At 44.2% G+C, this 17,793-nt stretch overlaps 1 protein-coding gene across 14 annotated transcripts in view; it reads left to right on the top strand.

The window, feature by feature from the left end:
* Positions 1-17,793, top strand: part of LOC308480619 (uncharacterized protein) — an 80,521-nt gene that overhangs the window by 4,898 nt on the left and 57,830 nt on the right. For 7 of the 14 annotated variants that reach the window (XR_013988128.1, XM_081012383.1, XM_081012390.1 and 4 more), the window contains exons 3-4: positions 6,754-6,914; positions 8,748-8,837. The exons of 5 other annotated variants lie outside the window; for them this stretch is intronic. Coding sequence is in view for 7 of the 9 variants with exons in the window: in XM_081012383.1 (XP_080868509.1) it covers positions 6,840-6,914; positions 8,748-8,837 (165 nt within the window). In the remaining 2 variants the exon portion in view is untranslated. The remainder of the gene's footprint in view (positions 1-6,753; positions 6,915-8,747; positions 8,838-17,793) is intronic. 2 more of the 14 variants (XM_081012387.1, XR_013988130.1) reach the window with 2 other exon arrangements.

The raw sequence follows: 17,793 nt of genomic DNA, 5'->3' as shown, positions 1-17,793 counted from the left end.
TCAGTGCTTCGGCGGGTGGTTGTTGTCGTTTTGTTGTTGTTGTTGTTTTATTGAATTTACAGTGGTACCTCGGGTTACTGACGCTTCAGGTTACAGATGCTTCAGGTTACAGACTCCACCAACCCAGAAATAGTACCTCAGGTTAAGGACTTTGCTTCAGGATGAGAACAGAAATTGTGCAGCAGCGGCATGGCAGCAGCAGGAGGCCCCATTAGCTAAAGTGATACCTCAGGTTAAGAACAGTTTCAGGTTAAGAACGGACCTCCAGAAAGAATTAAGTTCTTAACCCGAGGTACCACTGTATATATACTGCACTATACCCGGAGGTCTCAGGGCGGTTCACAGAATAAAATCAAGATATAGAACCACAAAATACATAAAAATAAAAATAACAACCCAATAGCTCCCCCCCCCAAAAAAACACATTTGAAAAGGGCACAGGGTGTAGATCAGATCAACCAAAGACCTGGTTAAAAAGGAACGTTTTTGCCTTGTGCCTAAAGGTATATAATGAAGGCTCCTGTTGAACTTCCCTGGGGAGAGCATTCCACAGACGGGGAGCCACTGTAGAGAAGGCCCTGTTCTTGTGTTGCCACTCTCTGGACTTTTCAGGGAGGAGGCACACGAAGAAGGGCTCAGAAGATGATCTCAGGGTCTGGGTAGGTTCATATGGAAAGAGGTATTGCGATCCCGAGCCTTTTAAAGCTTTATAGGTCAAAACCAGCACTTTGAATTGGGTCCGGAAACTAATTGGTAGCCAGTGCAGTCAGACCAGGATCGGTGTAATATGCTCAAACCGTCTTGTTCTGGTGAGCAACCTGGCCGCCGAATTCTACACTAGCTGAAGTTTCCGAAACGTTTTCAGAGGCAGCCCTACGTATAACGCATTGCAGTAATCTAACCTTGATATAGGTTGATATAGGAAGAAGCACTCCTCCTTGAATCCCAAGTCGTCTAGGGCTTGATATGTTCAGCAGCAACACCTTGAATTGGACTTGGGAGTGTACAGGCAACCAATGCAGACCTCATAACACCGGTATTATATGGTTAAAATTGGCTATTTTGCTCAACACTCAGGTGTCACATTCCATATGTGTCAGAGCTCCAGGCTATTTACAAGGGTATATCTATGCAGAGGGACGCGGGTGGTGCTGTGGGTTAAACCACAGAGCCTAGGACTTGCTGATCAGAAGGTCGGCGGTTCGAATCCCCGTGACGGGGTGAGCTCCTGTTGCTCGGTCCCTGCTCCTGCCAACCTAGCAGTTCGAAAGCATGTCAAAGTGCAAGTAGATAAATAGGTACCGCTCCGGCGGGAAGGTAAACGACGTTTCCGGGCGCTGCTCTGGTTCGCCAGAAGGGGCTTAGTCATGCTGGCCACATGATCTGGGAGCTGTATGCTGGCTCTCTTGGCCAATAAAGCGAGATGAGCACTGCAACCCCAGAGTCGGTCACGACTGGACCCAATGGTCAGGGGTCCCTTTACCTTTATATCTATGCAGAATGCACTACTTGGAAGTAAGACATGTATAAGACTGCTCTGCTAACTACAGTGGTACCTCGGTTTAAGAACAGTCCGGTTTAACAACGATTTGGTTTACAAACTCCGCAAAACTGGAAATAGTGTCTTGGTTTGAGAACTTTACCTTGGTCTAAGAATAGAATCTGAACGGTGGAGGGGAACTGGCGGTGGGAAGCCTCATTAGGGAAAGTATGCCTCGGTTTAAGAACGGTTTTGATTTAAGAACGGACTTCTGGAACAGATGAAGTTAGTAAACCATGGTACCACTGTACTTAGAAAATGTTAAGAGTGATAGAAATAACAAAACAAATAGAAGCAAACCTTTTTTCACAGCCGATCTCTTGATTTAGATATCATCTAGCTAGAGTTCATTACACCCCCTTACCCCAGGGCAGGGTGGCAAAATGGCCCCTTTTCACTTCCTGGCCCCCTTTCATAACCGGCTTAACTTTAGTTGTCAAAGCATGTTTCTCTTCAACGGAAGATTCCTGCTTTGTTTACTTTCTGGGTCTTCTTCCTAGCAAATATTTTAAGGGCTCTCCTGTTTCATCAACTCTACATTCTGCATGTTGAGTTTCAAGTAGGACATGTGTTGGTTAACAACTGAATACATTCTCAAGAAATGGTCAGGCTGGAACACAAGGGTCTTGCGTAGATTTATGAAAAAGGTAGTGGGAGCAGCTCTTGGGGGTTTCAGGTAGAGTTCTGGAGATGCTCTACTATGATCTAAAGCCCTTCTCCACAAGTATTAAGTAGGTATATACCGAATTACAATGTTGGGAATCCAGGCTAGGTTATGTGGTTTCATTCTGAATTTCATCCTTAATTCCCCATTTTCCCCTTCATCCATTGCACCTGGAAGGGTGTGGGAGAGATATGCTTTGGTTGGCAAATTCACTCTATTCTCTAGCACCAGGTATTCTCCACCCTGCCTATCACCTTTTTGCAAGAGAGCATTTCTTTCCTTGTGGAGGTAGCAAGAGATTTGTGTTACTGATGATGGTGGTGGTGATGAGGATGATAATTATACTAACAATAATTTATCTGGGTGGGTTTCGCCAGCCACTCTGGGCAGCTTACAACAAAATATTAAAATACAATAATTCATCAAATATTAAAAGCTTCCCTAATCAGGGTTGCCTTCAGATGTCTTCTAAAAGTCAGATAATTGTTTATTTCCTTGACATCTGATGGGAGAGTGCTCCACAGGGCAGGTGCCACTACCGAGAAGGCCCTCTGCCAGGTTCCCTGTAGCCTTGCTTCTCGCAGTGAGGGAACCGCCAGAAGGCTCTCGGTGCTGGATCTCAGTGTCCGGGCTGAATGATAGGGGTGGAGATGCTCCTTCAGGTACACTGGACCGAGGCTGTTTAGGGCTTTAAAGGTCAGCACCAACACTTTGAATTGTGCTCAGAAACATACTGGGAGCCAATGCAGGTCTTTCATGACTGGTATTATATGGTCTCGGTGGCCGCTCCCTGTCACCAGTCTAGTGACTGTCACATTCTGGATTAGTTGTAGTTTCCGGGTCACTTTCAAAGGTAGCCCCATATAGAGTGCATTGCAGTAGTCCAAGCAGGAGATAACCAGAGCATGCACCACTCTGGTGAGACAGTCTGCGGGCAGGTAGGGTCTCAGCCTGTGTACCAGATGGAGCTTTATAATCACCCTATATAGCAGGGACTAGTACATTTGAAACCTAAAAATGAATTCATCCTGGCTCCTTAAATTTTATGTTAGAGCATAAGTAAATAATGCAAGCAGCCCCATGCCAAATCCCCCTGTCCCATAATATCTAGGACAGCATGTCCCATGCACTGGCATCACTACATTGAGAGTACCAACTACTGGTAGTAGAGGCAGGGAAACACCCAGAATTGTGATGTTAGAACATGAGGCAAGTTGTACTAGACCAGGCCTGCTCACCAAGCACAATGCACCCAACTAGTCATGCAATGTAGCTTCCCAAGTGCTTGGCAACTCCATGATTCTGCAAGGCCACACAAGGTGGTGGAGATCATGGTGGTCCACCATACAGGTTCAATGGGTTGCATTGGGCTTTATGAATCAAAAGTTGTGCTGGCCTGTTATTGGAAGAGCCATAGCTCAGAGGCAGAGAATTTGCTTCGCATGCAAAAGGTTCCAGGTTCAATCCCTGGCATCTCTAGATAGTCAGGGAAAAATAACTTTATTATTATTATTATTATTATTATTATTATTATTATATATTTTTATTCATTTTTTAATATATCATTTTCAATAGTCATTCAACATAGGCTGCATCTTACAAAGTTTTTTTGGACTTCCATCAACCACATCTGAAAATTTTCCAATTTTTCCACTTAATTTACATTTCTTAATTTCACTGTTGCTTTTAATGATCTTATCTATTGACTCTCTCAGCATAGCCTTCCTCACAATATTTCATATATTCCTCCTTAAAAAACTTCTTGCAGTCCTACTAGTGTAATCTGTTGATTACAGTTGCTTTTCAAATAGTTCACATATGTATTCCAGTCTTCTGAGAATCTCTGGTCCCGCAGGTTTCAAATCCTTCCTGTCATCTTATCTAATTCTGCATAGTCCATTAATATAATTTATTTTTATTATGTGTTTTATATTTTTATGTGATGAACTGTCCTGAAATTTCTCGATGATGGATAGCATACAGCAGGCTTCCTCAAACTCAGATGTTTTTGGCCTACAACTCCCATGATCCTTAGCTAGCAGGACCAGTGGTCAGGGATGATGGGAACTATAGTCTCAAAACATCCGGAGGGCTGAATTTGAGGAAGCCTGCTATACAGATTTAATAAATACTACTAATAATAATACACTTTGCAGTTTCCTACTAAACCCTGCTCTCTCTCTCTCATCTTACTCTCCTGTTTGAGGCAGCCATGGAAAAATCTTCCACCATGCAGGCTTAGAATCCAAAGTCATCCTTTTAAATATGAAGAAAATGTAAGCAACGAACCTTTTTTTTTTTACAAATGGTACCTTCATGCTTTGTTTTGTTTTGTTTATTTTTGTTTTTAACCATTTTAAGCAATGCTAGTGATGTTTGAACGAGATAAAATGGGTGGTGGGTAGCTCCAACTTCCAGACATTTACGTAACTCTGCTATAAACTACAGTGGTACCTCAGGTTAAGTACTTAATTCGTTCCGGAGGTCCGTTCTTAACCTGAAGCACCACTTTAGCTAATGGGGCCTCCTGCTGCCGCCACGCTGCCGGAGCACGATTTCTGTTCTTATCCTGAAGCAAAGTTCTTAACCTGAAGCACTATTTCTGGGTTAGCGGAGTCTGTAACCTGAAGCGTATGTAACCCGAGGTACTACTGTATAGCCATTGTTTAAAAAAATTAAACCCCAGAAAATCAACATTCTGGGCAATCAACCACTGCTTTAACCCATCCGTGTCAGAGTGCAAAAGCTTAAACATATTAGAGGGGAAATGTCATATTGGTGGTTTGTGGTTTTTATAGGGACCTAAGACTTTACACAGCCTTTTTCTAGGTGATTTGAACAGGTATTATGTTGAAACAACAGCCAAGAGGGTAACCTTTGATTATGAAACTTCAAAGGATGAGCAAGCATTAGCGGCGTTACAAAATAATGTCTTTAGTTGCTATATATGGCTGTGAGATTTCTCTTCTCCTAGACCACCGGGGATATATCAAACATGACTCAAGGTCTATTCTAAGGGTAATCTGGGGGCATAGTAACCACAGAGGAATCTCCTGTATGTTGGTGTCATGACAAACTTACCCCGTGGCCAGTAAATTGAACGCAAAGAGCTAAGAATGACATATAGCCCTCTTCTGGCTTCCAGTTGAAACAGCCATTTATGGAGCAGATACCCGGTACAAACAGATGATGCTCTATACCTGTGTCTCCATGCTGCTTTGCCCTATGTGCCAGTCGTTGTTGTTGTTGTTGTTTAGTTGTTTAGTCGTGTCTGACTTTTCGTAACCCCATGGACCAGAGCATACCAGGCACTCCTGTCGTCCACTGCCTCCCGCAGTTTGGTCAAACTCATGCTGATAGCTTTGAGAACCATCTCGTCCTCTGTCGTCCCCTTCTCCTTGTGCCCTCCATCTTTCCCAACATCAGGGTCTTTTCCAGGGAGTCTTCTCTTCTCATGAGGTGGCCAAAGTATTGGAGCCTCAGCTTCCGGATCTGTCCTTCCAGCGAGCACTCAGGGCTGATTTCCTTCAGAATGGATAGGTTTGATCTTCTTGCAGTCCATAGGACTCTCAAGAGTCTCCTCCAGAACCAAAATTCAATTCTTCGGCAACCAGCCTTCTTTATGGTCCAGCTTTCACTTCCATACTTACCCCTTATTTACCCCTTAAATTGGCAGTAGTCAGGTTGTGACTAGCAGAGCACACTAACAGAAATATGATGGAGAAATGCGGCTACAGTGAACCAATCTAATTTGTACTTCCTGAATCACTATGCGGACATGCAGCTATTCTTTGAAATTTGCGCTTTATGAATGTTGCAAATCAGTGCTCCAACACGCGCACACCCCCAAAAAATGTGCACATAATATTTGAAGGAGAATTGTAAACAGTTAACAACACTAGCAGGGTTGATTTAAAAAGACTTGTAAAGTTAATGATTATTGCCTTTTTATATTTATTTAAAACTTGTGATAACAGAAATGAGTGAAATGTAAAATTGGAAGAGGTACAAATGCTATGACATCAACATGAAATATGAAAACCATGAGGCAGGAGAAAAGGAAGTCCATTAGCTCACACGAGCAAAAAATAATAATGAGATAACAATAAGGATGTATTTAAATATTACAAAACGGAAAACAATAAAAATATTATTTTTAAAAATGTGCACATTGCAAGAAAAAATGCGTATGTTGGTGAAAATAAAATACAAAAATGTATTATATAAGGGGAAATTATTATAGTAGGAAAAATATTTCTTATTTTCACAATACAGTCATACCTCTTGTTACGTCTGCTTCAGGTTGCATACTGTGGTGACCTGGAAGTACTGGAAAGGGTTACTTCCAGGTTTCGCCGCTTGCGCAGATGCGCAAAATGACGTCACGCACATGCACAGAAGTGGCGAATCATGACCCGCGCATGCGCAGTCACGGGTTGCGTTCTGTTCAGGTTGTGAACAGGGCTCCGGAACGGATCCTGTTCGCAACCTGAGGTACCACTGTAATTTGTTTTGATACAGTTGCTTTTTAAATGTATCTTCTCCATAGGTACCCGTATAAATATAGAAACATAGAACTGCAGAGCTGGAAAGGACTCTGATGATCATTAGTCCAACTCCTTGCAATGCAGGAATATGCAGCTAGTGATTGAGCCTTTGGTGTTATCAGCACCATGCTCTAACCACCTGAAGATATCCAGGCTCATCCAGGTATGATGATGATGATGATGATGATGCCCTCTCACCTCAGTTCCCTGTGCCACCCATGCCACCTTAAATCCGGTGCTAGTGTGCTCACTGCACCTTTAAGGTGTGTTTGTCTTCTCTCTGTGGGTGTGTTGGCGTGTTCATGTGTGCACATGCAAGACTGTGTGCAAGAGAGACCGTGCCCAAAGGTAAAGTTAAAGGACCCCTGGACGGTTTAATCACTTTATAATTATTCTCAGTGGAGAGAAGTGGGGTTTCTCAACAGGTTGAGGAGGTGTTTCCACCTTTTGACAGGGAGAGTTAGACAAATCCAGGGACTCCAGTAGAGGGTGCCTGGCTGGTTTGGTTCTGGGAACATAGGTTAAAAAAAATGGTAAAGGACCCCTGGACGGTTAAGCCCAGTCAAAGGCGACTATGGGGTTGCGGCGCTCATCTCGCTTTCAGGCCAAGGGGTACCGGCGTTTGTCCATAAACAGCTTTCCTGGTCATGTGGCTAGCAGGACTGAACCGCTTCTGGTGCAATGGGACACTGTGACAGAAACCAGAGCGCACAGTAACACCGTTTACCTTCCTGCCATAGCAGTACCTATTTATCTACTTGCACTGGTGTGCTTTCGAACAGCTAGGTTGGCAGGAGCTGGGACAGAGCAACGGGAGCTCACCCCGTCGCAGGGATTCGAACTGCCGACCTTCTGATCGGCAAGCCCAAGAGGCTCAGTGGTTTAGACCACAGCACCACCCGCGTCCCTGTGACTATGCCTAGTACCAGTATGTGGCCCCTGGAGGTCTGGCCAAGGGCAAATATGGCCCTCAGACCAAGCCAATCAGCCACTCCTCCTTTAAGAGCAAGTCGGTGCAGCATAATCCTATGGATGCAAATAATCTAGACACCCCATAGTGCCTTTAAAAAGGTAGGAGCGTTGCAACAGCACCTGGGATGCTGACAGCAATGACTTACAGTTCAGCATCAGCTTCCTTGCACCACTCTGTTAACCACTGCCTGGCAGGGAGGCTTAATATGTGGAGGGAATAAACCAGAATGCACCAACCAGAACAGGTATGCTCAGTTTCCCCTCTCTCCCTGCAACCGGGCTCCCAGAAAACGCTGCTGGAGACTTTTGCACAGAAACTTAATGGAGCTGCCCGAGCCTGCGTCAGCTAAGCGTTTATCACTACAGTCTTCATTCATTAAAACTACTCATGTGTAGAATACCGTAGCTGTTGCAAATATCAGAGAGGCGATCAGTTCTCAACTATTAATGTGTAACTCAGGGACACGAATATCACCTGTGGAATTTAGACAGCTGTATGGAAAGATGAATGTCTTCCTCAATAAAGTGCACAAATCTCTGCCCCTTTATGTGAGGTATGTCGTCAGTGGCCCCTTCCCACTTCAGCCATATTTTCATTGCTCCGTTTCACACTCGCATTCTGATTATCCGGCGGCAAATGTTCTGTCGGGCTTACTGTGCACCTGAAAAGGAAGTATCAGAAACATTAGCTTTTTGTAATTCAGTAATCATGCATGCTCTTTGGACCTTAACTGTTCAGCAAATGCTACTGTTGAATAATCTTAGTGGCTTGAGATATTCAGCATAAATAAAAAGTCAAGATGCACTTTAGGCAAATATTCGTACAAGTAGCGAATAGAAAGCGCTGTAAAATCTACATTAAACTCAAGAATTCGTTCATCCTTGCTTCTGCTTTTAAAAGGGATAGTCTATCCCCCTGCGCGCAAAGTCCAAACAATTAGGATGCCTTTACAAAACAGCAACACCAAAAGCATTTGGTTTTTATTTAGTTATTCAAAACAGTTCTCTACTACCTTTCATCCAGGGCTTTTATTTTCAGCCGGGACGCACCAGAACTCAGTTCCGGCACCTCTCAGATGGGCGCCACTGCTATTATAAGAGAACAAGGTTCATGGTGAGTTCTGGCACCTCTTTTTCTAGAAAAATAGCACTGCTTTCATGTGTGTCGCAGCAGTTCTTAACCTGTGGGTCCCCAGATGTTGTTGGACTACAACTCCCATCATCCCTGAGCTCTGGCCTTGCTAGCTAGGGGTGATGGGAGTTGTAGTTCAACAACATCTGGGGACCCACAGGTTGAGAAAGGCTGGTCTAGGGCATGGGTAGGCAAACTAAGGCCCAGGGGCCGGATCTGGCCCAATTGCCTTCTAAATCCGGCCCGAGGATAGTCCAGGAATCAGCGTGTTTTTACATGAGTAGAATGTGTGCTTTTATTTAAAATGCATCTCTGGGTTATTTGTGGGGCCTGCCTGGTGTTTTTACATGAGTAAAATGTTTGCTTTTAATTAAAATGCATCTCTAGGTTATTTGTGGGGCATAGGATTTCATATATTTTTTCCAAAATATAGTCCGGCCCCCCGCAAGGACTGAGGGCCAGTGGACCGGCCCCCTGCTGAAAAGGTTTGCTGACCTCTGGTCTAGGGTATGTCCCACCAAAGCTAGTGTTTTTGAAGGAGGTTATCTGGATGAGTTAATTTCTTAAAGGACAGGTTTTTTACAAGCAAGAAAAGCACCGTAGCTTTTCCACCTTCATACAAAACAAGGCATCATTCATTATATTCTGTGGCACTCTGTTCCTACAACCACCGTCGGAGTTTCCTGTGTTTCGCTCACTGATGCAATGGTAACTTCTGCTGCGGCGGGATGCCAGGAAACAAAACTGAGATTTCAGTAACGGAATATTATTTTTGGAGGCAACGTGTTCATGGAGTGAATGCAGGTCAGCTTTTACTCATTTACTGAAAAATCTGTTGAACCTTCTAACTAGGTTATTTCATATTGGATTTCCTGTGGCGATACTGACTTTCTTTGCTCGGAAGGGAAGCACTGAACCAATACTTGTTTTAAAGAGAGGTACGGGGTTTTGCAGGGAGGGGGCAGTTTGGAAGAAAATGTTGGTGCCCTCCAGAACCACAGCCTTAGCCCTGCAAAGTCCTCCTTCATATTTAGTTTTTTGACTGGCGTAAGTAGCAAGTGATTGTGTTCTTCACCCTTGAAATATCTGCTTCTTTGCAGATATTTTTTATAAAACAATTCTGGAAATATTGAAAGCTGATGGTTATTATCTCTGCCTTTTGACACCGGTCTTTTAACACATAGAGAGGGACACTCTTCTCATTTTGGTTTGCGATAGCTCAAACTGTACCTTTAATGCCGTCCCACCTTTCGTGCCAATCATTCAACAAACTGAAAAGAAAAAGAAAAGGATGGATGAAATGGATGAAAAAGGGACAGTTTTGTTAAATCTTACATATTATTAAGGGAATGATTATAGAACAGTCATGGGAAGCAGTGACATAGCATGGGGGGCACATGGGTGGTTTAGGGGAGTTTTTAATGTTTGACTTTTTCTTGTGTTTTTAATATCCTGTTGGAAGCCGCCCAGAGTGGCTGGGGAGGCCCAGCCAGATGGGCGGGGTGTAAGTAATAAATTCTCCTCCCCCTCCTCTTCCTCCTCCTCCTCCTCCTCCTCCTCCTTCTCCTGGCGCAAAATTGTTAGGGGCGCAAGATTTCAACACCCGGTGCCGCCTCACTACAGCTTCACGCTTCCGTCACTGGGCTCTGATGAAAACGGCTTCTCGCTGAGAACCTGGAAGTGACCTGGGAGGTTGAATGGTTTAACTTGGTACAAGGCAGAGCCAAATATAGCTGACCTAGTGAAAGGTTGCATGGGAGTCATCCTGCAGATCATTAAAAACCGAGTTCTCCCTGGAACAGTTCTTGGAAGTGTGAGCCCAAGACAAAGAACAGGAGCCAACACACATTCCATAGCGTGTCAGTTTAAGAACCAGCATTGCTTCGTTGTTTACATTGGGTTGTTTGGATTACACCTGATTGGAATGTGCACTAATTAGATCTACCCTAGATAGGTTTCAGCTCAAGGAAAGGATGTCACCTCTTAGAGACTTTACAGACTTAAGAGAAACTCCCCTTACTTTCTCAAGTCATGATTACTGCCTGAATCACTACATTTCTTGGCTGGATTCCCCCCACCCCACCCCCTCAAGCAGCAATTGACGTCAACATTGCCAATCATTAATTCGTCAAGTTACAAGTTTGTAATTTGCACAAGTGCCTAAACGCTGAATACAAGCCCCATTAATCAAACATTCCAGAGTCTGTTGCTGCTACATAACAGTATTGTGGTGTTATTTTAAACAGTAATGAGGCTATTTATTTATTTTAAGAGTGGGGAAAAAAAGATTAGGAAAAGGAGTGAAATGCTCAGATCATGGATTGTGAAAGAGCCATTTTGGGAGGGAGGGTTTTCCAAGGTGGGTTTCCCTTCTCTAGGGGTGAATGAGAGGTCAGCAGAGGTCCTGGGCATCTTCTGGCACGCAGGCCACCAGAAGGACAGAACTGCAAAACCAATGGGCCATTGAAGAGCACATTGTGAACAGCTCCACACTATACTACTACTAATAATAATTTATTATTTATACCCCACCCATCTGGCTGAGTTTCCCCAGCCACTCTGGGCGGCTCCCAATCAAGTATTAAAAGCAATACAGCATTAAATATTAAAAACTTCCCTGAACAGGGCTGCCTTAAGATGTCTTCTGAATGTCAGGTAGTTGTTTATCTCTTTGACATCTGAAAGGAGGGCGTTCCACAGGGCGGGCGCGACTACCAAGAAGGCCCTCTGTCTGGTTCCCTGTAACCTCACTTGTCGCAATGAGGGACCCGCCAGAAGGCCCTCAGATCTCACTTTCCGGGCTGAATGATGGGGGTGGAGACGCTCCTTCAGGTATACTGGGCTGAGGCCGTTTAGGTCTTTAAAGGTCAGCACCAACACTTTGAATTGTGCTCGGAAATGTACTGGGAGCCAATGCAGATCTCTCAGAACCGGTGTTATGTGGTCCCGGCGGCCACTCCCAGTCACCAGTCTAGCTGCCGCATTCTGGATTGATTGCAGTTTCCGGGTCACCTCCAAAGGTAGCTCCACGTAGAGCACGTTGCAGTAGTCCAAGCGGGAGATAACTAGACAGCTGCCCTGGACACAGAATTAACCTGCGCCTCCATGGACAGCTGTGAGTCCAAAATGACTCCCAGGCTGCGCACCTGGTCCTTCAGGGGCACAGTTACCCCATTCAGGACCAGGGAATCCCCCACACCCGCCCGCCCCCTGTCCCCCCAAAACAGTACTTCTGTCTTGTCAGGATTCAACCTCAATCTGTTAGCTGTTACATAGCAAACATTTATTTTAACACCACTACAGCAAATGTATAGAGTACAAGTAACATATCATGTGTGTATCTACAACTCCCATGATCCCTAGCTAGCAGGACCAGTGGTCAGGAATGCTGGGAATTGTAGTCTCAAAACATCTGGAGGGCCGAGGTTGAGGAAGCCTGGTTTAGGGCTTTAAAGGTCAGCACCAACACTTTGAACTGTGCTCAGAAGCGTACTGGGAGCCAATGTAGGTCTTTCAGAACCGGTGTTCTATGGTCTCAGCGGCCACTCCCAGTCACCAGTCTAGCTGCCACATTCTGGATTAATTGTAGTTTCCAGGTCACTTTCAAAGGTAGCCCCACATAGAGCTCATTGCAGTAGTCTAAGCAGGAGATAACCAGAGCATGCACCACTCTGGCAAGACAGTCTGTGGGCAGGTAGGGTCTCTGGCCCTGCATCTATTCACCATTATTTCTTTCCTCCTCGCCTGTGCCATCAATATTCCAGGAAAGGGTCCTAGAGGAGGCAGTGGTTGGTTCCTTGGGAGTGTCAGAGTTGCAGTCTCTCTGATAGCTGCTCAGGGTCCTCTTGGCAGGGCCAGAGTTACAGCCTGCACCTGAATCTAGGCCTTCCATGGCTTTCGGTGTTGATCCTTTGAACCTGGCTAGCACCATCACATTAGGTGGGAGTCAGAGCTACTGTCCAAGGTGGGGATCATGAATACTAATCTAATGGGTGTACATGTACATTTATAAAATTTCCTTCCTTGTGAGCAGGGACACGATGAATAAATCTGAACTCTGTTTCTATTTCTTCTACACTGCAAGTGGCTGTGACATATGATTTTATGTTCAGCTACCGATCACTGGATTAGTTAGCTTTTTAAAGTTGCTGGTACTGTCATCTAATAGGTGTAATCTAAAGGCATGTAATGCAGCAACCTTGCAAAGTAGTTCTGGGTCTGGCGGGTGGCGCTGTGATCTAAAGCACTGAGCCTCTTGGGCTTGCCAATCAGAACGTTGGCAGTTCGAATCTGCCCAACAAGGTGAGCTCCCATTGCTCTGTCCCAGCTCCTGCCAACCTAGCAGTTCGAAAGCACGCCAGTGCAAGGAGATAAATAGGTACCACTGCAGCGGGAAGGCAAATGGCATTTCCATGCATTCTGGATTCCATCACAAGTGCCAGAAGTGGTTTAGTCCTGGTGGACACATGACCCACAAAGCTGTCAGTGGGCAAACACCGGCTCCCTCGGCCTGAAGAGAGATGAGTGCCTCACCCCATAGTCTCCTTTGACTGGACTAAACTATCCAGGGGTGCTCTACCCTTATTGTTTAGGAAATGAAAAGACTGACCAACTTTTGTTTTCTGTGGGGAAACAGTAGAGACCATCAAGATTGTGACTGAAGACTATGTGCAGCACTGAGTGGCTACCACTTCAAGTTGAGGTTTGACCCAGAGCTTGATCCGTCACGGTGTTTCTGTTGTGCCAGAAGCGGTTCAGTCATGCTGGCCACATGACCCGGAAAGCTGTCTGTGGACAAACGCCGGCTCCCTCGGCCTGAAAGTGAGACGAGTGCCGCAACCCCATATTTACCTTTGACTGGATTTAACCATCCAGTGGTCCTTTACCTTTTACCTTTGCCTAGACTGTAGATAGGCAACCACCTACAAGTCAATCATATACCTCCTTGACCTCCATAAATGAAAATAGGGGTGTGTGTTGTGCACACGTGGGTAGGTTTGGGGTGGAGTCTAGCCTACCAGTGCTGTGACCCGGTGGACAACAGTGGGCAAACACAATCAAGACTCAAATGAGCCTCAACTAGAAAGTGGGAACTCAAAGTGCATGCACACAAATGGTGGCAAAAACATGGGGGCAAGTAACATGCCACAAATTGTGCAAATTTATTACGTTGCATTTCTGCTAGACATAATAATGGGTATCTAGGATGACAACCACAGGCTACAGCCTGTTTCAAATGCCTGCCCTTTGGCCTCGGAGGCTTCTTCTAAATTGCCAGCTGTAGGCTATTATGAATTCCTTTTTGAAGTGGGAAAAGCTCGTTATTAAGACATTATCTAACTGAAGCAACCGAAATAGCTGCATTGATCATTATCTTATGGCAATTAAGCTCAGAAATGTGACTGCTGTAAGAACAAAGTACGTTTATTTGTTGCTTCAACTCCCCACCCCCAAATACTACACAAGACCCAAAATAGCCTTACAATAATAATTATTCTCTCTGCAAACTATCATAAGACTGGGAGGATGGAAACGTATTTGCCAACCTGGGAGGTCTTGCTTTTGGGTTCATTCACTGGCTGATGTAAAACATTGTAGGATTTGCAGCAAAGCTTTCTTAGCGGCAACACTGCAGCTTGTAAACCCAGCTGGCTTTTCTATATAGTGCAAGTCAAACAGTTGCATAAGCATCCCTATGTCAGCTGAGCAGGATCAGGGGATACATACTGTCCCGACATTGTACCAGTTATTCCCATGTGCCTTTTGAAGAGCCTAAGATCAAACCTATCCATTCTTAAGGAAATCAGCCCTGAGTGCTCACTGGTAGGACAGAACCTGAAGCTGAGGATCCAATACTTTGGCCACCTCATGAGAAGAGAAGACTCCCTGGAAAAGACCCTGATGTTGGGAAAGATGGAGGGCACAAGGAGAAGGGGACGACAGAGGACGAGATGGTTGGACAGTGTTCTCGAAGCTACCAGTATGAGTTTGACCAAACTGCAGGAGGCAGTGGAAGACAGCAGTGCCTGGCGTGCTCTGGTCCATGGGGTCACGAAGAGTCGGACACAACTAAACAACCAAACAACAACAAGAAGAAGATGCTGAAATTTAGCAAGTGAGTTCCCCATTTGTTTTTGTTTTTTTTTTTTGTTTTGTTTTTTAAGGAAAAGACTCATCCGCTTTTTTCCCATGAGACAAGCTAAAGGCATGAGAGTTGGACCACTAAAAGAAAAGATGGCAACCCTAGTGGTGCTGTGTTTCATATGGTTTGACATACTTTGACATTGCAGAGTGAAACATGCTGTTGCTTACAGTCAGATCAATCTATTTCAGTATTGTCTAGGCTTGGGAAACCTATGGCACTCCAAATGCTAATGGTCTCCAACTCCCATCAGCTCCAGAAGCATGGCCAACAGCCTGGGATGATGGGAGTTGTAGTCCGACAACATTTGGTGCGCCACAGGTTTTATACCTAGTCGATTCTGACTGGCAGCAGCTCTCCAGAGTTTCAAATAAGAATCATTCTCAGCCCGGCCTGTAGATGCTAAGGACTGAAGTTTGGACCTTCCATGTGTTCATAGAATCATAGAATTGTAGCGTTGGAAGGGACCCTGAGGATCATTTATTCCAACTCATTGCAATGCAGGAATAGGCAGCTGTCCCATACAGGGACTGAACCTGCAACCATGGCATTATCTGTTAGAATTCCTGCTCCATGATTGCAGTCATGGGATTGTTGTCTATCACATGACGGTATATGTTTTGACTCCAGAGAGTGGGAAGTGACGGAGACAGGATGTTTGTGTTACTGTGTTCTGTGAAGTGGGACTATTGTCCTTTGTTCTTTTTGTGTTTGCTGTCTGATGCTAGAGAGAGAGGGAGCCATGTTGCAGTGCTCCGTGTGTGTTTATATGTAAATAAAGTAGATTAGTCAAAATGCTAAGTTGCTGAGGGCTGTTATGCAAGCTGCGCAAACTCTGTGGATCCCTAAGTGTGCCGATGTCTGTTGGCATCGGTCGCTGTGACGTTTGGGCAGAAGAAAGCTTTTAAAGCTCCCGAACGATCGACCAGGAGGGAGAGAACATGCCAGTTGGGCATGTGTCTCTGCCAGGGTCCTACTCGAGTATAGGATGAGCTCCTGATATTATCAACATCATGCTCTAACCAACTGAGTTAAACATGTGCTGTACAATTGAGCCACATTCATTTCTGTGCAGGGTAGTTTTTCAGGCTATATGTATAACGTGTTTTCCAATTATTCCAATTATTCCCTAAGTAGGCAACATGAATTAAAACACAAGCTTAGTGAAAGTTTACCCTAAAAAAAACAACACCACAGGGACATGCCCAAGGATTAAGACATTCTGGGAGATGATTTATAATGAAATGAAAAAGGTATTTAAATATACCTTCCTGAAGAAACCAGAGGCCTTTCTCCTGGGCATGGTCGGCCAATCGGTGCCAAAGAAGGATAGAACTTTTTTTATGTATGCAACAACAGCAGCAAGAATACTCATCGCGAAGTATTGGAAGACACAAGATTTACCCACCCGGGAAGAATGGCAGATGAAGTTGATGGACTATATGGAACTGGCGGAAATGACTGGCAGAATCCAAGACCAGGGAGAAGAGTCGGTGGAAGAAGATTGGAAAAAATTTAAAGATTACTTACAGAAATATTGTAAAATTAATGAATGTTAGAAAAATGTTGGAATGAAGTTATATGGCTTTAGTAGAAATGTTATAAGGAATTAAGTACAGATAGGTTAACAGAGCATTAATTGAAAAATAAGGTTAGAATGAGTTAAGATAAATATAGGATAGAAAACAGAGGAAGATGGAAAGGAATTGCTGAAATAATTAATAGAAGTGGAATACAAAGAGGGAGGTGTGAGGAGGTCGTGGAAATAAGTGAATGAAAGATGGGATAATGAAATTGTTTGATTTATTTTATTGTTTTTGTTTTGTTTTGTTAATTTGATGTGTTGTATTGTATTGTCTTTTTAGTGTTTTTGGAAAAATAATAAATATTATTTAAAGAAACAAACAAAACAACAACACCACAGGTGCAACCAGGTGTCTGACTGTAGAGCAGAAGTGAAGCAAAGGCTCCATGACCTACAATGTTTGGCAGGGAAGAGAGGGGATTATATCTATGTTTGCATGGATAAAGTCACCCACACACACTGGAAAGAATTTTAGAGCAAATGTTCACCAGGAACCATCTGAGAAATATTTTCCCTTTCGTCTCAAATGCCAGTACTTGATCACTGGTGGATAATTCAAATGACTTTTACAACTGTAAACATATAGTAATCCCAGACATTAAAATGCATGCAAATGGTGATGTTCCTTTTGCTTTGCCATAAAATACAGCAGCTGAAGGCCATCTCCTTTGTAGAGAAAATATTTGGAGATCCACCCATGCTTGCCTAACATTGCTGTCATAGAAGTAAAGGATAGGAAAAGCACTTTTTCAAAATAAATATAAAGTGAGTACTCTATTGTGAACAAGTCTGAAAAATATGTACCGTATATTTTCCTGCCCTCCTTTCTACAAATATTAGTGGCTGAAAGAAACTTTCTAGTTTAAGACCTGCAAAGGTCTGCCAAATTTAGACTGAACAAGGAGGGGACGACAGAGGACGAGATGGTTGGACAGTGTTCTCGAAGCTACCAGCATGAGTTTGACCAAATTGCGGGAGGCAGTGGAAGGCACTATCTGCCTCTGAGTTTTTTGTTCTATTAGAGTGGTACCTCGGGTTGCATACGCTTCAGGTTACATACGCTTCAGGTTACAGACTCTGCTAACCCAGAAATAGTAGCTCGGGTTAAGAACTTTGCTTTAGCATGAGAACAGAAATCGTGCTCCGGCGGTGCGGCAGCAGCAGGAGGCCCCATTAGTTAAAGTGGTGCTTCAGGTTAAGAACGGACCTCC

This window comes from Podarcis pityusensis (assembly GCF_964106645.2).
Source record: "Podarcis pityusensis genome assembly, chromosome: 6".
Lineage (NCBI taxonomy): Eukaryota > Metazoa > Chordata > Lepidosauria > Squamata > Lacertidae > Podarcis > Podarcis pityusensis.
Note: the sequence above shows the minus strand (reverse complement) of the source record. Positions and strands in the feature narration are given on the sequence as shown.